Source organism: Eublepharis macularius, chromosome 15 (assembly GCF_028583425.1).
Source record: "Eublepharis macularius isolate TG4126 chromosome 15, MPM_Emac_v1.0, whole genome shotgun sequence".
Lineage (NCBI taxonomy): Eukaryota > Metazoa > Chordata > Lepidosauria > Squamata > Eublepharidae > Eublepharis > Eublepharis macularius.
Genome location: NC_072804.1, coordinates 6162700 through 6185925, shown reverse-complemented (window position 1 = coordinate 6185925; position 23226 = coordinate 6162700). Strand labels below are relative to the sequence as shown.

Genomic DNA, 23226 nt, shown 5'->3' with positions numbered 1-23226 from the left:
ATGTGCACAATGCTGGTTTATTGACATACACAAATGTTATGCATATATTTTGTGGAAGGTTGGGAAGAAATGAAGAATGATGTTAAAATGAGGAATATGGGTTCAATGATACAAAGGAGAAGAGAAACTGCAACGGATATTTCTTGGTCAAAACAGAGATGAGAAACTTGAAACTATCACTAGACTGGATATGCTTGCCTTCAGCAATGTGTACCTGTCCTCACATGCCAAGAACCGATATGGATTTTTCCCAAGATCCAATTACAGAATTCCCAGCAAAAATAACTTTTACAGGTTAATATATAATCCAATGCATAATATCTAGTTTAATGCTGAATGCAACATAATATTCTTGAACCAGTGATTATTTTATTGTAGAGGTCAATACATTTATTTAACTGTTATTCTGTATAAATCAAGACGGCATAACTTGTGATCCACGGTGCAGGAGCAGACTACGGCAACCTGCCCGGGGCTTGAAAAAGTTCCCATTCCCAGAGTAAGGGGATACCTTATGGGATGCAGCCCCTAGCTCTGATGGCCCCCAGGTTGTGCAGGCCTTATGGAAACAAATATCCAACAAGTAAACAATGTGAGTCCTTGCATGTCTATAACAAAAATCACACCCTGGCAGTTTACGTTCCTCAGGAATTCCTGCCTTTCATCATCTTCTTGCTGGTGACAAAATTCCTCATTAGCTAAAAGAAGCAGGGTGCAGCTGAACTATGCGAGCCTCTGAACCCCCTTTGAAATCCCAGTCAGCAAGAGCTTGTCACAAAATAACAGGAGATGTTCTACAACTCCGCATCATAATGCATGATGTGCAGAATAAAACGTCTGCCTTCATGTTGTTGAAAGGTGGCAGTGTGTGCATTTATGATATACATTCAGCTTCGGTACACGTGAATTGACTCCCGGACTTTTCAAGGTTCATGTTCACTTACATGGAGGCTGTATGTGCATGATAAACACACTCAGTGTGCCTTAGATGGCATAGCAGAGTGGCCGTGCATATCGGGAGGATCACAGGGAGGACAGGCACTCTTGTTATGTTGGGCCCTCTTTTCCTATTGAACTATAGAAGGAGCTGTTCGTTTTGGCAATGAGGCTCCAGTTTTGTGTGCTGCCCCTTGACCAATCAATAAAGATGTTGGTTTGCCAGAACATCGTTCTGAAAAGTCAAGTCTCTTTGACACACAGCACAGCACAGTGGGGTACAACAAAAGAGCTGTGACTTCTCCCACTTCTTTGTTCCTAGCCCTCTCATCACCCACCACTTCCCCTGCCTGCTGTGCTAGCAAGTTAAGACTCCAGGAAGGGTTGCCCACCTCCAGGAATTGTCCCTTGAGGGCTGCCAGTCCCCCAGAATTACAACTCACCTCCAGACCTCAGAGATCAGTTCCCCTGGAGAAAGTGGCAGCTTTGGAGGGTGGACTCAGCATTATACCCTGCTGAGGTCCCTCCCCTCCCCAAACCCCACCCTGCCCAGGCTCCACCCTTAAATCTCCAGGAATTTCACAAACTAGAGCTGGTAACCATAGCTCCAGGTGTATTATGCCACAGCCAGGGGACCGGGTCAGGTAACAGGCCCATGTTGAGAATGAGTAAGATAGACAGCCATTGTTCTTCCCCATTACAGTAGGGGATTTCAAAGGTATTTTCCTGCAATTGTCATCTAGGTCACAGCTGAAGCCAGAGTGAGACTGGAGGGTGTGTCACTCTACCTGGAGCACTTTGTCCCACTTATGAATTTGTTAAGCAGGCATGTAATTTATGGCATGACTCTCTGTATTTAGAGAATGGGAGGTTGACTGTAGATATATTTCCAGCCAGTTGCTGTAATTGGAGATCATGATTTAGGGGGCATAGGAGGGATGGTAAAACCTAGAAATGTAAAGCAAGGATAACTGCTATTATTATTATTTCATATTCAGGCTTGTCAGCCAGTGGCTGGCACCCAGCAGGGGACTGGGGGTTGGGGGGGGGGGGTTGGGAGGTGCTGCCACGTTGAGGGTATGGCATTTGGTTTAGTTTTCACTGGATCCTGCAATGGCATGCTGTTACTTCTGAGTTCACCCCAGAATGGCATGGCATCACTTCTGGATTTGCCCCAGAAGTGTCAATACTACAGTCAATACTTTTTGTTTTATTCCGCCCCCCCCCCCACTATCCTACTGGGGGGGGCAGTGGTTGTCAGTGGACAATCCCCCACTCTAGCGGGAGACCTGGCAACCCAAACAGCTGCTTATCAGCCTGAGAGTGGAATCCACCTTAGCCAAGCTGCCTGGCGGCTGGACTCCCCCTGGGTTGACGCCCACCTTGATCCCTGGGCTTGACACCCATTCTTTTTTCTTCATTCCAGGAATACTTATGGAAAAGATACTTATGCGCTATAACTGCCAAGGACAACTTTATTAAAACAGACCATTCTTGTAACATTAAATTTAATTACTGGCAATGTTCTGACAGAAATCATGCATACTTTTCTTATGATCTCATAACTTGACCCTTATTTTGGAGCTTTTGGGGTGGAAAACCTACCACCCTGTTTCCCCCTACAAATTTGCTAGAGACTGGCCCTACCGGGAAATATTGCAGCCCTGCCTATTGAGGAAGCCAGGCTACAACCCTGATGCAGCAACCTTATAAAACTGGCTCATAATGGCATTCAAAAATTGCAGGTTATGCTCCCATTTGATTTATTCACCAAGATTGGAAGCATGCAATGAATCAAAGAGGGGATGGAGTCTGGAAAAAGCAGAGAAGATTTGTGAAGCCAATACACTTGTGGCTTCATCTACCTCATCCCACATTCTAAAGGCCTTCATGGTTGACTGATGAAGGGAGTTTAGACTCTGAAAAGCTTAAGTCCTTAAAAATCCTGTTGGTCTTTAAGGTGCTGCTGAATTTGAAACTTGCTGTTCTACTGCAGACCAGTTTGGCAATTGTTATGTATTGGCCCTAGCTTGAATAAATGACAGGCTCTCCTGACTGAGATTTCATTGGTAGTTACAGATGGCAAGCAGCCAATGGCCTGCTATCAATAAAGGCCAATCCCATTCTTGTAAATATGTTATAATGTATATAGTTCATGCAAATGATGGTATCCTAGGGTGCTTGTTACTATTGGTTGTTGGTTAAGTCAGGGGTGGGGTTTGTATGTATATATTGAGGGGTTCTGCTCTACTGTGTGTCTGTCTGTTCTGGTTGGCAATAAAGCATGTTGTTGAGCTAAATCACTCTGGCTGAAACTACTGTCAGCTCCAGGCTCAGTACACAATAGCAACCCTTCTAAAATTATGGTTGACTGAAACTGTGTACAGGTAGACTTGCAGGATTTGATCCTTGAGGCTAGATAAATATGTTTTGGGGGGCGGTTAAGTGCCAAGGAGTGATCAGAGGTGTTTGAAGATGCCTAGTCTTCCTTTTTTGACCAAGTGATACATCATGATATAAGACTTGACATTGGTTCTGTGGAAATGGCAGCCCATTCATCGCCTTAGCTGTCCTGTTAGTCTGAAGTCTGAGTCCATGGTGCATTCCTCCATTTACAAGAAGTTCCTATCCAGGTGACATTCTGAGAAAGTTAGGAAAGTACTGGATGGTTTCAGTTGAGTTATGGGCAGCGTTTATAGGGCAAGTAGTAGAAAGTAAAGATGAGTATGAACCAAAATACAAACCAAAGTTTATCACAAACCGGGCTAGTTTAGAGTTTGCGAACCAGCGGTTTGTCGGGGCATGTTTTTGACGAACCGCAACAACTTTTAGAGTGGTTTGTTTGGTTTGTTTTTCAGTTCACCAGTGGGATTTGCTCCCTCAACCGCCAATCGCCCTGTGTGCACTCCCAAACAGTGCAGTGATGTCACTTCCAGAAGTGATGTCACCGTGTCAGCTTGTGCATTGGCGTGGCAGCGTCACATCCGAAAGAGGTGTCATCACTTCAGCTTGTGTGTCGGCATGGTGACATCACTTTTGGAAGTGATGTCATCACACCACCTCCAGGGCACATGAGCGGGGAGCTTTCTGCTGACCTTCTGCTGCCCCGTAAGTGACCAACCATGAACCAAACGAATCGGTTTGCGAACCAGCAATTTCATGGTGGTTTGTGATTTGTGGTTTGTGAAACATGATGAACCACTACCTGTAACAAACCTCCATTTCCCTGGTTCGTACCCACCTCTAGTAGAAAGACATGTTTATTGTGCTTCTGAATATTTTGTTACAGGTCCTCAAAATCTGTGTGCGGGGCAGGTCTGCCTTATTTTTAATAAAGACCTTGGTATGTTTACCATAGGAAATTCCTGCCTAAAACTATTTTTATGTATTTAAGATTTTTTTTTTTAATGGTCAGCTTGAGGCCTGGCATTATTCGAAAGCAATCTGCAGGATGATGCTTCTCCTTGCTTAATGTTAAAGTGCAAAACTTCGAGTGGGAAGCGGTAATTGGGACAAGGGGAAAAGGAATTTTGATTGCTGTAAAATGAAGTGGAGACTTGCGTGCATGAATGAATCGCCACAGAGCCGGTACCATGGGATGAACAGCAAGTCCTGTCAGCCCCAGCTTCTCCATGACTAGAGGTGCAAGAGCCAGTGCAGTGTAGTGGCTGGAGGGACAGGCTCGGATCTGCATGGCCCAAGTTTGATTCCTTGCTCTGCCGTGGAGGCTCACTGGGTGGCCTTGGTCCCTCACACACTCACATCCTGGCCTACCTCACAGCCTTGTGACAGGAAAAAATGCAGAGGAGGAAAATGATGTAATCTTCTTTGGGTCCCCAATGAAGAGAAAGGTAGGATAAAAATGAAATAAAAGAATAAGTAAAAGTAGCATCCTTCCCACCGTATATGAGCTTTTCCCTCTACGTTAACGATGGTGGAATCATTTGTTGGTATTATTTCTTATCTCTCTCTCTCTCTCTTTTGAAGGAAATAAAGAAATAATCTTACAAAGGGGGTATTCTTATGCAAACTCCTGCCTGTTTCTGACACTATTTAAGGGAGAAGGGGGGGGGGCATACAGCTCTTCTGTCAACTAAGATAATCCATTTCCAAGCAATCACCCTTAGCCAACTGTGTATATTCGTAGAATGTCTGGTAATTCTGTGCCCGCCCCCATCGGGAAAAAGGCTCGTATATGTAGAGGCATTTGGATGTTCACGGTATGTGAAGCAGGCAACACAAAAGCTGCCGTGAAAAAGCAGGAAACAGCAAAAAGTGGCTGCTCCGGTCCAGAGAACACAAATCAAAGAGTGGGAAAGCCCTCCACGACACTCTGAAAAGACAAGCGAAAAAGGAAGAGAACTCTTAGTACTTGGATGAATTTTCTTCTATTTATGGATGGCAAGGACTTTTTGAAATAGACTTTTTGACACTGATTATCTGATGAGTTGGAGTATTTATGGAATGAACTGACTTTTGAATGTACTGTATATATGTGAACTATTTATATTGGCATTAAGCACTTTGCACTTTATTCACTTGTATTTATAACTTAATAGGTACAATAGAAAAAACAGTTATATTCTGATATATAATATTTTGGATACGTTTTCTTCTGAGTCTCTGGTATGGCTTTTCCACTCTTTGGTTTGTGTGAAAAAGCGGGAAACAGTAAATCCTACAGTCACTCATACACCCCAAGTGGGTGACCTGCAAAAAACTAAGAGGAGATTTCTCTCCAATTCCTCCATGATGGTTTTCAACTCTGGTAATACATCCACTGTGTTCCATCTTAGAAAAGAGATCACTTTCCTTGCTCTATAATTGGGTGACCCACCTAATGCTCGGGTGAAGGAACACCATTCTCTGCTTAGGTGATACAAAACTGTTCAGGTTGAGCATTTTCCCACCCTATGCTAAGGCAGCCCGAATGGCATGTGGACTGTTGGGAGTTATGGACACCTGCCAAGCTCAGCAGTTCTGTGTATATCATGCGGACTCTCAGTTAGATGGGGGCCATGGAGGAATGTTGCATTCTTTGTCATATCTTTGTTTCTCCTGAGATGTAGAAACCTGTCTCCCTCCCACTTTGTGCCTGATCCTGTTGCGCTGAATTCATTGTCCTGGGGGCAGGACTTTACCATTAGGTGTTATGCACATGCAGTAATAAAAACAAGAAGCATTTTCTCTAATATAACTTTCTGCTGTTAGGCAGTTACAAGGTGGCTTCTGCTTACACTCCACGAAATGACCAAATGTGTACCAAGTATATAAGCCGACTTGAATTGTTACATATAAACTGATGATGAAGACCAATAATTGAAGCACATTCAGTTGCTGTATGGACTGTGTTTTAACCATCTGATAATACTGCAGTAGCTATTTCAATTGTGTATAAAAAAATCCTAGCATGTAATATTGTCTTTTTTATATGTGTCTGTATTAATAAATTAGTATTGTAGTAAGGTTTATTGCCGATCTTAATTTTGAGTCTTGCAGCAGAACTGCTGTCGGCAAACTCATGTGTTTTTTTTTTTAAATGAATCTAACCCACTTTATCACATTTTTGGCAATGCTATGTGTTGTAGATTTCGGGGAGTACATATCAAGAATCCGTGAGCAAGAGAGTCAAGTTGTACATAAACAAAAGCCCAGAAACAGATGGGTTTTGCTACTGCCTTTGGTATTTTTTATTTTAAAGTTCTTGCCTCTTTTTTCCCCCTGGTGATTAATTAAATATGCATTCAGTATGTTCTGTATTCTTCCTTCTCCCTGCCATCTAGTCAAAAAGAGAGACATATTTATTGGTAGGCTTATCCTGTTATCTTAGCTTTACATACGCTACTTTGGGTTGATAGTTTCTTCAACCCATTAATCTCTTAACCTAAGATCTAGCAGTCAATTTAATGCTAGTATCCTGTCTGACAGTTTCCAGTAGCAAGTTCTGCAGAGGAAATATTGTGAGAGGGTCTGGGCAAAATGTGTGTTTTTGTTTTTGTACTGGTATGACAGTGCCACGGCATTCTGTGTTATATACACACACGTTCTTGTCCCACTCTGATCGCAAGTGCTGGGGTGCCATCCATAGAGCAGAATGGTGAAGCTGCCCTAATGGTTTCCTCTCCGAGGATGTCTGCCAGAGGCTGTTGCTGCCTGCTGCCATTGCGCTTTATTTCTCTAACCCATTCTGTCACTGGAACAGCAGTAGGGTTGCCAACCACCAGCATGAGGGAAGGACTTGTTCCTGGGGATCCCCACAGGCATCTGCCTGTGCAATGGTAGCCGTCACAAGCATACCGCACTGATGGCAGACCCTGTTTCCCCACCCATGGGGAAGTGCCACTGGGTGCTCACCAGCCCACTCCCTATTCCCCAATAAACTCCTGCCAACGCTAGGGCCAAGCCTCTGCTTAGGCCCTCGCACCTCACAAGTGGCTTAAAGCCAACCAAAGACCTTGCCGCAGGTCATCGAGGAAAATTTCATTGCCCTCAGGAAACAGGTGCACGCCATCATCCCTGTAGAGATGGGCAAATTTGGCCCTGATTCTAGGGTGTGGCAGATAAATCCCCAAGCCTTCCCCCAAGGGTTTCTTCATGGCTCTATTGGCCTTGTGACACGCCCCCTCAATGGCTTGCGGGTCAAAGGCCTCCCTGCAAACCCTCCATTGAAGCATCTTGGACCAAAATGTAAGCATGCCCGGCCACCGGCTGCTTATTAACCATAGGTCCTCAGTCACCTGCAGTGACAGGGCCTTTCCCTGCACCAACCCCAAGTCATTCCCACCGAGGTGGATGACTAAAATATGCAGGGGAGGAACTGTCCTTCCACCAAACAAGAACGGTAGTAAGCCAAGCCAACAAAGGCCATGCTGACCTAACCACTCGACCGTGGCAACAGCTCTGAACCCCACCTGAGATCCAATCTGTGTTCTCCTGGCTTGGTGGGCCACCCAAAAAATCATGCTGTGTCCATATATCAGGATCCTGTGCTTCCCCTGACCCGGTGCCGCACCTAAAGAAAGAGCAGTTAGTATGGCCAATTAAAACTGTAGAAAGGGGTGGATGTAGGTCTGAAAAGCACCTGACTACCACCTGCTCACCCTCTGTATCATCCCCTGAGGGTATCCCATGGCTGCTGCCATGGCTGGGTCAAGTGATCACCCAGGGGCAAAGCGGTATCACCAAATGGCAAGGCTCTGTATGGAACAAAGCCATAAGGGGAGGGCCCATAAGGGGGAAAACCTCACTGCTGACCATAGCCAAATGGCCATCCTGCAGATAGAAACCCACATGGGGACGCTCCAATCAGGGCTTGCCCAGAGTCTCCCATTCCTTCTGGCTCAGCCACCACTGAAGGGACATCCTCAGAAGGCTTGGACACTGCCTGAATGTCACTGGATTCCCCCTGCTCCATCACTGACACATCCTCAAGAGCAGAAATGCACACTAGAATTTCCCTGTGAAAGGCAGCACTAGAAGCAACTGCTGGCTGGGTGAGCGGAGCCGCCTACTAAGGCTGTAGGCTCCCCCCCCCGGCCAATCCCTGTATGCTCGGAAGGGAGCCTGTCTTTCCCTCTGTGCAGGGCTGCAAAGCCCAGCACCCGGCTTAAGCAGCAATGCTGCTGCTGGGAGTGCCGAATTACCCTGGCATACTCATTAAGATAAGCTTAGTTAATATAAGGAATGCAAACCTGAATCCCGGAATCACAAGACCTGTCATTATCTCAATTATATTTTTGGCTTAGTAAAATAAGGCACATTGGAATAGAAGGTTAAAATAAATACAGTTGGGTAAAAAAGGATCCAGTAAGTAAAACAATCCTAGTTTATACAATTCTGTAAAATGTTCTCAGGAAATCCGGGAGGGCATTTGAGGTTTAATTTGATCCAGGGCTGGAGTCAGAATCTTGTTTTCCATTGGTTGTGGCCTACAATGATGAATGTTCTAGTTCTGTCTTCAGGGCAAGCATAAATTATGCTCTGTTGTGGACTAGGTCACTAGAAAGTCTCTTAATTGACTTAATTTTCTTTATTTTGTTGCTCATTCTACTGCAGACAAAAATCTCTTTGTGTGACTTTCAGATATTAAATCCCAGTGACAAAAGTACTCAGACAAGTGTCTTCAAGGTGCTCGCTGCCTTTGGAACTTCTTTTTGAAAGTTCTGTTGCAAGGGCCAATCAATTACATATATTCAGATAAGCATTGGGTGCTTAGGAATGAGATGGTGTTTATAGTTCATTTTACAATACTAAACTATCCTTAAAGTGCAAATCAGTGACTAAATCAGCCTTGCACCAGTAGCCTCAGACCATGAGGTCCCTTGTTGAAGGAATCCCTGATCTTTTAAAAAACTATGGTTGTTGTGGATTGTTGTCAAACCGCTGAGAGATCTCTGTCTTTCTGTGCTACACCTCTGAAGATGCCAGTCACAGCTGCTGGCGAAACATCAGGAACTACAATGCCAAGACCACGGCTATACAGCCCGGAAAATCCACAACAACCATCGTTCTCCGGCCGTGAAAGCCTTTGACAATTTTAAAAAAACTGTTTATGAGAGCTAGTTTGGTGTAGTGGTTAAGAGCAATGGGACTCTAATCTGGAGAGCCGGGTTTGATTCCCCACTCTTCTGCTTCAAGCCAGCTGGGTGACTTTGGGTCAGTCACAGCTCTCTCAGATCTCTCTCAGCCCCACCCACCTCACAGGGTGATTGTTGTTGTGGGAATAAGAATAACATACTTTGTAAACTGATCTGAGTGGCCGTTAAGTTGTCCTCCTGAAGGGCGGTATATAAATCGAATGTTATTGTTAGTGCAATGGATAGAGTTTGGGGCTATCTATAGGAAGTACTGATTATAAATCCCCTTGGCCCTGGAGCTCATTGGATGGTTTTGGATAAATCATGAGCTCTAAACTAGAGATGGGCACGATCGGCATTACGATTTGAAAAAAAACCCGATAATGGCGTTCGTGCCATCGGGAACCGGCTGATCGGTGCCATCCATGGCAACTGATCCAGCGGTTGGGGGTTTGCTTGTTCGGGGCTAGATTGGATTGATCAGTTTCTGTTTGGGATTGCAGACACTCAAGCGCCAGGAATCTATTCCCGGGGTAGTATTATTACTATTGAATAACATGCCAGGAATGTATTAGTTAGTTGATAAGTGAAGGGAAATTGACTTAGTACTGTGTTATAATAGACTAGCTTAGAAGAGTGTGAAAGTATATGTTTAATTGACAAAATAAGTTGAAATGAGTAGGGGAAGAATAGACAAAGGGTTGGAAAACTGTTGGAAGTCAACAAACGGGGGGGAAAGGGAGGGGGTTAGAACTGGAATATTAAAGTAATTTGATTGTTATAAATGACAAAATATTTCTAATTCCAATAAAAATTTAATTAAAAAAAAAAGGAATCTATTCCCGGGGCAACGGAGCCAGGGAAATGCCTGAGCTGTGTTTGCCCTCCTTCTGTCGCCCTGGAAACGCAAATGGAAGCCCAGCTTTCCTTGATCAGCAGGGCTTCCTTCCAACCATGGAGCAGCCAGCAACGCTTCACCATTTGGGAGAAGAGGGGGAGGGAGGGGGAAGGGGGTGTTCTGTAGCCATGGGCACTCCACATGTTTTTTGCTTTTTTAAAAAACAGGGCTTTGTAGGAGGAATGGCTGTTTTTCTGTCTGTCACTCTCTGTTTTTAACCAGCTTTTAAAACACTGTATTTTGTGGGGAAACCTCATTCACGGCTCTGTGTGTGTGTTTAAAAGGGAGTGGGTAAAATTCTGGATCCAGAATTCACGGATCCTCGTGAATTCATATGATTTTTATATTGAAACAAAACAAAAAGGCTGTCATATTATAGATCGTGTCCTAGTCTACAGACAGCAACAAAACAATCATGCACCCATTATTCTGTGGCGCTGCTACGGCACAAAAACATGCTAAAAAAGCACGGATCCACATGGATCCTCTAGGTTTTTACACGGGACCACCCAAAATCCACCATAAAATCCCAGATCATGTCCATTGCCACAAATGGGACCAAAAAAATCATCATCCACCGCTTTGTGGCAGCAGCACGGCGCAAAAACATGGTTCAAAAGCACGGATCCTCATGGATCCTCTTGATTTTTACATGGGGCCACCCAAAATCCAGTATACTGTCCCAGATCATGTCCAATGCCACAAACAGGACCAAAAGATCTAAAATATGTTTTTGTTTTGTTTCAATGTAAAAATCTTATGAATTCATGAGGATCCGTGTCTCAGATTCATGTTTTTTCACCGTGGCAGCGCCAAATATTTTTGGATCTGTGTTTTTTATATTTCAGTCTGTGGACCTGGCTGTGATATGTGATTTGATGTTTCATTTGTGTTTTTCCTATTTAAAAAACCATAGGATCCGCGAGGATCCGCGTGGATCCTGGTTTTACTTTCTTCCTGTTTAAAATATGCTTTTGGAAGACTGGCTGCTTGCTATTAAAATCTGGTGGGGAGGAATGGAGGATTCTGTCCCTGCTTTTTTTAAAAAGCTGCCTGAAACATGTTGATGGGGTGTCTCTCTCTCTCTATTTGGAGAGGCAGGGACGGGTTAAAAACGTTTCCCCCCTCTGCTCTAAGTGTGTGTGTGTGTGTGTGTGTGTGTGTGTGTGAAAACGTCCCCTCCCTGAGGGGAGGTGGCTCGTCGCCGGGTTAAAAACTCCCTCCCCATGCTCTAAGTGTGTGGGGGGGGGGGCGCTCCTCCGCTTTGGCCTCCCCGATCCCAGATCGGAAACGGGACTTGATCAGTGTGGATCGGTGATCTGGGGTCGTCGCCGGCGTAGATCCACGATCAGCTTGATCGGTATTTTTTGGGGGGGATCGTGCCCACCTCTACTCTAAACTATACCTATCCTCTAGGGCTATGAGCTGAGGTATGTGTTGCCATGAACTCATAAGAGAAAATTTGGATACAATAAGATGACTTTTATCAGGAAACCAGTGGTTAAGATGGAGATGTGAGTGTACTTTGTAAAAATGAATCCTGTCCATCCAGAATTGTTACATATCCCAAATCAAGAGGAACAACCCTGGGAGTGATGAAGAAGTGCTTTAAAGTCCCATTGGGAGAATAGTCAGCACTCAGCAGTCAGCACACATGTGACGTGAATGGGACCCAAACAAATGTTGTTAGAATGGGTCCATTGCCTTGTATTTTGAAGGAATATGACAAATCTGAGCAGATTCAAATAATGTGTGTAATATAATTTGGCATGGGCCCTTGTCTGGCAAACAGCAAAAAGGCCATTTTTGTGATTGCCTATAATACCAGAGGGATCAGGTCAGAGTTAATTCTGCACATTTATAATGCTGTCACCACCCAGATGTTTACATATGCTCTTGTTCCAGTTTTCAGGAAGATAAATAGCAGATGGAAATCTGCACATTTATCCTGCTTCTTCCAAGTATTGAGTCTTGTAAAGGATTGCCACTGTTCCCTGAATAATTGTAAGCATGGTGTATTGACCTTCTTCCATCTGAACATCTCAAAAGTATTTGCAACATTGATGAATAAAGTACAAGGACTGTGCAGTGATGTGAGTAGAAACTACATATGGAATACAGATGCAAAGCCTCATAGGTTGCTCCAAACAGACCTTTGCTATGTGTCAAAGTCCGGCATATGAAATACCTGTGCAGTTGCTGGTCTCTGTTGGGAGGCCTACTTGATTTATTTTCTATATTGCTGGCAGGCTTTGCTTCACAAAGTTAGAACACCCTCAGTTGTGTGTAGAGCCTCTCTACTGTGATAGCCCTTGGGCTTTACGGAAGCTTCGTTCCTGGTCTTTAAGAAAGGCCTATTTGTTTTAACTGGCCTGTGAATCATTGGCTTGAGAATAGGGTTAAAGGAGGGTTGCTGCCAGGCCTCCCCAGGCAACTGGTTGGAGGATGGAGCGTGGGAAAACAAGAGAGGACTTACCAGCTTGTGCAGGGCCCTTGCTGGTGACACTGGTCATGTGCTGACATCACTTCTGGGCATCTGAACTTCTGGACATTATCACACTGCTGGCCTGCCAGAAGCACTCTAGTATTGGGGCAAAAATTCCATGGCTTTTGACTACATACTATGGCTTCACCCAGCGATTTGTTGACATTACTTTGGGGCATACAGGAAATGATGTCATCATGTCACCACCAGAGACGTCACAGTGTCACCCAAAAGAGTCCACCATGAGCCAGTAAGTCTCTTTGTTTCCCTTCATTTCTTCCCCTGCTGGCCAGCTGAGTGGTAGCAGGGGGCACGTGCTGGGGCAGGAGATTCCCAGCCCGGGAGGTGGTGGCTGGCAAGTCTAGGTTAATGTATAACAGGAGGGATGGGGCAGGTTAGGAATTTTTTTTTAAAGGTGGATTTTTTTGTCATTGATACCTTTTGTGCAAGGTTAAAGAGTATAGGTTCTCAGTTGCCCACTGAGGTGACAGACAACCGCTCAGGGGTCTATCCTGTTGCCTGCCAGGAAGTGCCACCCCCCCCCCCCCGAGACCACCTGCCACTGGCAGGCACCCTGGAAACATGCGCAGCACATGCATTCCCAGCAGATGCGACAACATCACTTCCGGAAGTGACATTGCCACCCTGGCTACAGGGATGCTCCTGCGCTTTGTTTGGGATTGATTTTGGCTGCTGCAGTGCTCCTATGGCGGGTGTGACAATTTCATTTCATCTGAAGAAGTGAGCTGTGGCTTATGCCATTAATTTTGGTGCTACTGGGCTCTTGCTCTTTCTAATGTCACTTCTGGAAGTGACATCATCATGCCCGTGCCAGAGCACACACTTTGTGCATGTGCAAAGACACATGCACGGAAGGCGTGAGGTAAGTGCCAGCTTCCCTCTCCCCCAAGCTGGAAGGATCTAGGGACCCGACAACCCTGTTAAATAGTCTTTCTGGCTCTCCATTCATAAACTTGCACTTTTAGGATTGGCAACCTCCAGGTAGGGCCTAGAGATCTCTCAGTATGACAGCTCATCACAAGACTGCCAAGATCAGTGACCTTGGAGAAAGTGAACGTTTTGGAAAGTAGACTCTATTGCATAATACCCAGCCGAGGTCCCTCCCTTGGCCAAACTCAGCTCTCCCCAGGTTCTACCCCCCATCCCCCCAGATAACCAGGAATTGAGTTGGAATCTCTACTTACTGTGGAAGTGGAAGGGAGTGTAGGGATGCATTGCTGATCTGTGGTTCTTATATCCTGAAGCATCACAGAGATAGCGGAGCCAGTCGGTTTCTGAACAGTTATTGCAAAGCCACAAAATGAAAAGCGGTGCCAAAAACTGGCAGAGGGGAGTCACGTGCCACATCCCAGTATTTTGGACAACAGCCATGCGAGAGCGATCAACGAGCACTTTGAACGGCGAAAATGTAGCACACACGTCCTAGGATGGGAAACAAACATTGGGAGAACTTTGACGTGTAAAAAGCGTTATCTGTTTTTGTGCACAATCATCCCAAACCTGTGATGTCACTGTGAGCCATTTGAGGGTGAGGGAGTATGCGTGTTAAATAAAATGAAATTTAAAATGTTCCTTTAGAGGATAAGATGGAAATCCATAAGGTGTTTTTCATACTGGAGACAGATTTCCAGAAGTGATAATGATGAATGAAGATAAATTCAAGCCCCGTACAAGACCGTCTTCGCTGAATGGCATTCCCCCTCCCCTCTCAACTCTCTCCAAAACAAAATTCTTCTCTGTCCCATACATGCTATTTTGATTGCAGTGGAAGCTTAGATGTGAACATTTGAACTGTGAAAGTGGAAGACATTACACTGATCATTGTGCTAAATAATTCTGTAAGCCAGATGGCTTAGTGGTAGCAACAAAAGCAGCCAAGTGGGAGATCTACACTGAATTCTGGACCTTGCAATATGGAGCTCCTGCTGGCAAGGTCATTTTTTCCTTTGTTTTTAATTCTTCTAGAGGCCATTGACCAGAAATGTTCTTAACTAACGCCAGCTGGCCACATAGAAACACACATTGCTTTGTTTTGTCTGGGACCAAAAGAACGGCCTCTTCTGTCTTCTTTATGGGGAACCACATCTGACGTGGTTAGAGTCTCAATAACAGTAAGATGAAATGGAGCATAAGGATTTCCTTGTTGGACCTGACCAAGGTGCAGCCTTTCGTTTCAGTTGTGACGATGACCCCAGATAACTCTTGGGCTCGCAAGCCTGGCAAGAAGGTAACAGTTTTCTCTGATGGTGACTGGTGGAATCTTGACTTCTGCGTGGATGTCTTGTTAATAATAGCCATTGATATGCAGATCCCCCATGAGTCTGCGTAATCCATTTTTATCCACCTGAGCAAGCAGCCATCACTACATTGCGATGGAGCATATTCCACATGCTAAGTAAGTATAGCGGATGGTCCAGGTAGCCCAGTCTTGGCAGATCTCACAAGCTAAGCAGGATTGGCCCTGGTGAGTATTTGGATGGGAGACCATAGTAGTCATTCAGGCTCCAAGAGAGACCTGGCAGTGTCCTCACTCAACTCTTCCTTTGTGGGTTGGTAGAGTCTATCACACTCTTCCTTGAGTGCATGACAGTTCAGTGTCCTTTACATAGCATGACTCTCCCCACAAGAACACTGTTTTTTTAAAAAAATTATTATCCCCTTGCTGCATTCCTGTTTGTACTTTGGCAGGGACATTTTTAGAGAGCCCCCAGCTTCTTGCAAAGTACCTCTTGGTGAATGTCAGTGAGATGCTGAGCATCTGTTGAGAAGGTGGTCCTCCATAGTCTCTTACTTTGAAAGCTTCACACCCACCACCTTCGATAAGTGAGCTTGCTGCTCTCCCAATACGGGACTGCACAGAAGCCACGAAGATGCACTCACCTGTAACTGTTGTTCATCAAGTGGTCTTCTGTGCAGGCACATCCCTCCCTCCTGCCCCGCTGTGAACTCTGTGGAACCTGAGTTTCTTGGGGGTCTCTGGCCGCAGCACGGAGAGAACTGAGGGGATAGTGCCCCTCCTCCTGGTCATGTGATGATTTTGACCAGAAAACACCAAAGGGAGGAGGGGCTCTCCTAGTTTTCTAGAAAGCTCTGGAAATGCTCTCCATGGTTGGCCTGTGCCATAAGTTGGTTCTGAGACCTGGGCTGGAAGAGACACCCCCCCCCCACCATACACACACACAAGGAGAGTGTGGTGATGAAGCTGGACACATGCTGTAGCCTTCTTGTGGATTGCCCCAGTGTAGGGATGGGGCAGGCTGGTTGCAACTTGATCTCTCTCTCTCTCTCTCTCTCACACACACACACACACACACACAAATAGAACCTTGATTGTGTGCCTGAGTATGTGCCACCAAGTTGCAAGCAATTTATGGTGACTCCGGCAAGGGGCTTTCAAGGCGAGTGAGAAGTAGAGGCAGTTTGCCATCGCCTTCCTCTGCAGAAGACTCTTCCTTGGTGTTGGCCCATCCAACCTCTTCGCTTCTGCGATCTAATGAGACTGGGCTGCCCCATGCCACAGAACCTTGATTAACAGAAGAGGAATGAAAAAGAAAGTTTGATGGACAAGTCATACAATTATTGAATATGGAAAGGCCAAACTATCAGTTGGCTGGAAACAAACCCAGACGCATTGTGCAAATTTTGTATTATAAAACCATGATTCTTTAGTTTACCACTGAGGCCTTTTGAAACATGTCTGGCTTTCTGTTTGAAGTTTGTGCACTTAGTCGTAGTGTTATACGTTTGACAGGTCGGAGTTCTGAGGTGCATGTTAAAGACCACTAAGATACCTTGTATGAAACAAAAAAATTGAAATCCTGTGGAACATCATTAATATTTTACATAGAATGGCCGCTCACGTCATGATGAAGATGAAATTTAGAAATGAATATGGAAATTCTTCCTTGAATCAAAGTTCTGAGGAATTTTGATGAAACTAGTGAAATTTCTAAGATTCAGCACAATTCTCTTTTATAGAATATCATATTCCAGAAGATGTTTTGCTGTGTTCTTCAATTATTCAAATGATTTTTAAAATCATAACCTTGCCCCACCCCCAAATTCTTTTTCATGGGGATAAAGGAGGTGTTTGGTGCTGATCAGCAACATGAGGTCACTGAATCACATTTTAAAAGTATTGATCCTTCAGACACAGTAAAATAAATATTTGAACACATTAGATGTAATCTGATCTTCTCCCTAGAAAGACAATGCAAATCAATCACAAAATACTCATGTAGGTTAGTGTCTTGCCCTAGGATATCCCTCAAACGGCTGTCTTTCTTCTCCTTGCAACCTTGAAATTTGCCAGACAGAATTGCTGCAATACCATCACATTAAAGTTTATGGACTTGCCTTAATTTTTTTCCTCTCCCCTGATCTGTTTCTCAGCAAAGTTGATAATGTGTTTATAGCTAAATATGTCTATAAACATTTGATTGACAGTGATGGTTGTTGGCAGGCTTTATGATCATCAAGCGATTAATCTTTGAACTATAATGTGAATTTGAACTTCATCCTTTAACAGATGCATAAAACAAAGTGTCTCATAAATCATGTGTTGGATATAGTTTTGAAACAGAATATTCTTTTTTATTCTTTATTGTATTCTGTTTAACAGTCTGAGATGAAAGTTGCATGCATCCTACCTAGCCACATGCATGCAAATTGATGGACTAATTTCACAAAGGTTGTTTTTTTAAAAAATGGCAGAAATATTAGTTGAGAGACATCTTATTACGTAGAAAAGATTTAACTGGTGTTTCAGCCGAATGATCTGCACTGTCGTCATGAAAATGGCCAGCCAACTCCTTGTGTCCCCTTTCCCATGCTGACTGGAGATACGGAAGGCGTTCCGTTCTGTCTTCGGGAAGAAATACTTCTTGTCCCACACGAGGAAGCATTTGTGAGCGAAGGGGGTGGAGCTTTCAACCACATCGCTTCTTGGGCTGAGGAAGGCTTCAGGCTGTGCTGAGCTGGCTGCCTGAATCCACCCCTACAATCAATAAGACACTTTCCACTTTTGAATGTAGCTTATTACTGTCTAATACCTAATTTAATACTGTTGGGTAAAGTGATGGAAAGTGTGGTGGCTATTCAGCTCTAGGCCCATGAGGATCCATATTGGTCTGCTTTAGACCTAATTTCTGGTTCTGAATCCAGGGAACCTTTGGAATTTCTCACCCCTGCTGTTTCAAACAGGAAGGCACCGTTCTGATTCTTGTTCCTTGTATGAACCAAACCTATTTTTGATACTATTTCTGTTTCCTTGCCCCATTACTCCCTTAAAATCTACCCCATTTTTGTTTTATAAACAATTTATAAGTATAATCAGAATTATACCTATAAATGGTGTATAATTTATAAATAAGTGACATATTAAAAGCATACGTGTGTACACACAACACAGCTACAGTTGACCCCCTGCAGTCTAAGATATGGCATGTATCAAAAAGCAAAATAGTCAACAGTCTAAATCATTCTTACTTGACTACAAAGGCATCATTTTTGGATTTTTCAAATAGAATTTCTTACATTCCCTTAGACCACCACAGTCTTTACATGTTTCTTTTGCTAAAAAATGTACTCTCTCTCTCTCTCCCTCCCTCTCTTGCCTGACACATTGCCCTGTGACATTATAAGACCTGATGTTCTGAATATATGGACAAACCAGGATTCATCTTTCTGTAGGTCATTCTTTCTTGACTGCCTTGATTTTGGGACCTCCAGTCCATTCAGTATAGCTGGCTATGCCACTGTCGAGGGTAGGGTTGCTGGGGACCGGGAGTCCCTTGACGGGAGATCTCCAGGTCCCTGGGGATTCCTGGTGAGGGATTGGTAGCATTGACTCATCCACGTGTTTTTCTTCGTGCACGCACATAGCTCCTGGCTCATATGATGATGTCACTTCTGGGAGTAACATCATCACACAGGGTCAAAAGGGGCCCTTGTCCCAGATGGCGCAGGTTGCTCTTGCCTGTGTGACCATGGCCCATTCTCGTTTGGCGCACGGGGGCTGCAGCCGTGAGAGCGGGTGGCGGCATGCATGAGCGGGCAGTGGCAAGAGTATCCTGCTCGTGCTGCTGCCGCCCAATCTCTCTGCTGCCGCCGTCTGCTCTTGCCACCACGGCCCCTGTGCATCAAACAAGAGCAGGCCACAGTGGTGAGAGTGGGCAGCAGCGGTAGTGACATCGGTGATGAGAGCGGCCTGCTATTGCCGGCACTGCCCACTCTTGTGGTGCGGGAGCACACCCCCTGTCCCAGGGAGTGTGCCCCCCACCAGCCAGGTAAGTGGGCACAGGGGGAAAGGGCGGGATCAGGGGATCCCCCGCCCCAGGTGGGGGAATGGTAACCCTAGTTGAGGGGAAATTGTCTTGCCAGACCAAGCAACACATCATGCATTTGTGTGTTATAACAATGTGGGACAAAGCATACTGACCTCAACCTGTGCCTTTCCAGAACAGAGTAAGATGGGTAGCCATGTTAGTCTGTAGCAGTAGAAAAGAGCAAGACTCCAGTAGCACCTATAAGACTATCAAAATTTGTGGTGGTGCTACAAGACTCTTGCCCTTTCCAGAATAGGCTTAATAAAGAAAAACATAAGAAAAGAGATACAGTCAATATAAATAAATTAACAAGGGGATACATATCCATAGAAATGCAAATGTAAGGTGAAATCAGTGGAAACATAATTACTGGGCTCTTAAATAGAATGAGCCATTCTGGGTTACATGCAGTGTCTTTGATATGCTGCTTGGGAGTATTGTTATTAGTTTGCTCAGCCATGTTTCCTTGAATGCAGAATTGCTATAGTGGATTTGAAGGACAAGATCAAGTGTGTTGCTGAACTCTATTCTGGCTACTGTTTTAGGAACATGACATTCTGCGCTACTCTTTTACACTGGAATCATTTGTTTCCTTTGTTCCCATTTTTTTTCTCTTACACACTCAGCCAGGCTCTTGAACCTTTTGAGGAAGGGAGGACTCAAGAGTTCACATTTTTAATTCTTAATATTTATAAAATGATAGCATTATTGAACAACAGGCTGCTTGTCATGGACATTTCACATGGAGGCAAGGTGGCCATTAGGCCTTCCAGATCCACCTTCCGAGCTCAGCCTGTTCCCTCTCCTCCCTTCTGCCATCTTGACCCATCTTTAAGAGAGTCTCTCAACCCATTTTTAGGTCCCTGCCTCACTTTCTGAGAACCGCCGTCCCAAACTATTTGGTATGTGTGGCATAATACGCTTGTATAAGTGTAAAAAGACAGGTGTCCTGAATGACTCATCATCACCCAGCCCAAACCCCAGGGCCTAGAAACATGAAATTTGGGGAGAATGTTCCTTTTATGATGGAAATACCCACTAAGAAGGGATTTTAAGAAATTCAACCCCTAAGGGGGTAAAAAGGGGTAAAATGTGTTTTCCCATAGAAATACAGCTTCCCTGTGTGGCTGGCAGGCTGCTGCCTGCTCCCCCACCCACGCCAACTGCGAGTTTGGCCACTCTTTCCTGATTGGGCCAGCCTTTCAAGGTCATTTGCATATGCAAATTGCATATGATAATAATAATAATAATATGTTTATTGCTTTTCCGGCCGAAGCCATAAGCCATACAAACACCAACAAAATATGAACTGTACACTTGAACATACCCAATTCACACAGACATAACTCGTCATTATCACTTTAAACTATCTAAGCTCATGAAGATTTTGTTTCTTGCATATGATTGATCTTCCTCACCCCAAAGTTCTAAACAGTCTGCAGTTGTTGTTGGGAGTCATTGAATGTGTCATGAGGTAAAATGCACCTCCCAGTCTTCTCCTGCTAGGGTCGCCATTCTCCCTGTGAGGCCTGGCTTTCCTTTGTGGCTGGCAGGCTCCTACCTGTTTGCTCCCACCTCTCTCCGATTGGTCAGCTGTGGAACTCTGTGTTCTGAGGTAAAAATCAGGTCAACGAAACTGTAGACAGTTGAAGAAAGATGCTACAAGACTCCTGAATAGAGATTTCAGATAAAAGTCAGTATGGCAACAGAGTTTTTAAATATTCATGGGGAGATGGTGCATGACCTTTTTAGGGGCCATTTTGATGTGAATCTCTCACATGAACCTGCCAAAGTGCCCAGCACACTACCCCTCCCTCAGTCCAACTCCACCTCACACCTCTCGCAGCCATCACCTCTTACTGCCCCCAAGAAGCCTCCTGGCAGATGTCATGCAAGATTCACTGTCGCTAAAGGGAGGAAGCGACTTAGAAATGCAGCAAAGAAATATACACATTGTACTCCTGCAGTGCACTGAGCAGCAGTGGCCAAGTACCAGCAATATCACCCTGAGGTGCACAGAGTGGCAGAGTCTCTCTATAAGAAAAGCAATCCTGGAAGACGAATAGAGAAACAATGGTTGTTGTGGGTTTTCCGGGCTGCATTGCCATGGTCTTGGCATTGTAGTTCCTGACGTTTTGCCAGCAGCTGTGGCTGGCATCTTCAGAGGTGTAGCACCAAAAGACAGAGATCTCTCAGTGTCACAGTGTGGAAAAGATGTTGGCAGGTCATTTATATCTACTCAGGAGGGGTGGGGTTGAGCTGAGTCATCCTGTAAGAGTTTCCCAGGGTGTGGAATGCTAATGGCGGGAGGCTTCACTGTATCCTGAGGAGGTTCTTTTGCATATGGATTGGTGCTTGATGTGCTAATCTTCTCTGCAGGGCTATTGTCGGGTATAGAGTGTTTTGTTAGCCGCTCATCAGTCTGCACACCTGGCACAGCCACATGTATGCAGCAACTTTCATGATACCTTTTCAGAAAGTAAAACCTCGTCTTAAAAACCATTTTGCTCATTCCAAAGAACAGAATGATCCACAGGAGGCCTTTTTTCACATTGTACTCCCAAATTCCTATTTTCCTGTTGGAAAAATTGAAAAAAGCCCCCCTCCCCCTCCCAGGGAAATAACAGAAGAGATCTCGTGATATGTGGGGACTCACTGCCTATTTACTCAGGGGTGAGGAAAATGAATTCGGGTCTAATTTTATTTATTCCCGGGCTAAGCCTTGCTATTGGTGGAAAAATATCAGGACTAACTATAGGCACAGATTAAGCCTTGCCCTTCCTGGGTTGGAGTCCTATACCTTCTGCCATTTGGGCCAAGGGATATTGGGGAGCAAGGCAATATAACAGAAGCAATATAAAACATAGGAAGAGTGTCAGGAGACGGTTCAGTACCCAAGGAGGGGAAACTCAGGAATCGAAAAGAGTGTTGGAAAGGAAACAGCCTTTGTCACGCACAAAACACCTGGAGGTCATTTAAGGATGCTCTGCAAAAGCTCCCTAATTTGCTATTTAGTGACATCTTTTCCCGCTTCCCAATGGGTCCCCTTTAGGGGAGTGCTGGCATTTCTATGCAAGTGTGGCAACAAACCTCAGTTATATTGCTTCCTCCTACTTATCTGACTTAAACCAAGTTTCCTCTTAAAAAAAATCTTGCCAACATATTTATCATCCCCCTTCCTGTTGTACTTTCAAGAGTGGAAATAGTCTTTCTTGCTGGGACAAAAATAATGGCATCTTAATTTGGCAATTATACACCAAGCACAATAACTGGATTGGAGAATAGCAGAAATGTGAGACTTGTAGGTGGAAAGGACTGTGTGGGCTGATATTCTGCATGAGTGGATAGCAATTGTTCATTAATATTTTGTTTGTTAGTCTTTCAACAAGCTGCTAGTAATTAAGAATGAGTACAAAGGAAAGGATAATGACATGTTTTTGTCAAAAGTAATCCCTATGCTTAAAGAAATAACTTAAAATTGTATGATTTGTTGCTGTTACTTCCCTTTCTTCCCCTGGAGATCTACCCCTATGCATGACTCAAAGTCAGTGTGTTTTTATCTCACACTTTTTAAAAAAATGCTGATCAGTGCCATGAGACACATTGCGATTGTGTCAAAACATCTTCGTTTAGCTGTCTAGCTGTCGAGGATCTGTGATTGAATAAACAGTAGTGCCAGTAGAAGAAATTAGGGTTTGTTAAGGAGTGCTGGGAGAGGAGGGTTGAGCACAATTATTCTCACATTGTGACAACAGTGGATGTGTACATAAGCTTTTTGTTTCCAAAGAGCAATGGAAGCAACTTCTCTCAGTGCTGTCATGGCTCCTGTCCCATCCAGCTTTGGAGTTTGACAGCAGCCCAAACTTAATGGGTGCACAGGAACGGAATCCTGATTCTAATTGCCGCCACTTCTGCCTTAAGAGACCATGGTGTGATGAAATTGACCAGGCTAGCTTGCAGATGGCAGTGCCAATTGCCAATTGC

The 23226-nt window shown here is 44.6% G+C and overlaps 1 protein-coding gene across 2 annotated transcripts in view; it reads left to right on the top strand.

Annotated features, from left to right (window-relative positions):
• The window catches only part of PCDH7 (protocadherin 7), a 646786-nt gene that overhangs the window by 272187 nt on the left and 351373 nt on the right, over positions 1-23226 (top strand). Inside the window, exon 4 of one of the 2 annotated variants that reach the window (XM_054999687.1) lies at positions 12880-12892. The exons of the other annotated variant lie outside the window; for it this stretch is intronic. Within the exon in view, the coding sequence (XP_054855662.1) occupies positions 12880-12892 (13 nt within the window). The remainder of the gene's footprint in view (positions 1-12879; positions 12893-23226) is intronic. 2 annotated transcript variants of the gene reach the window in all.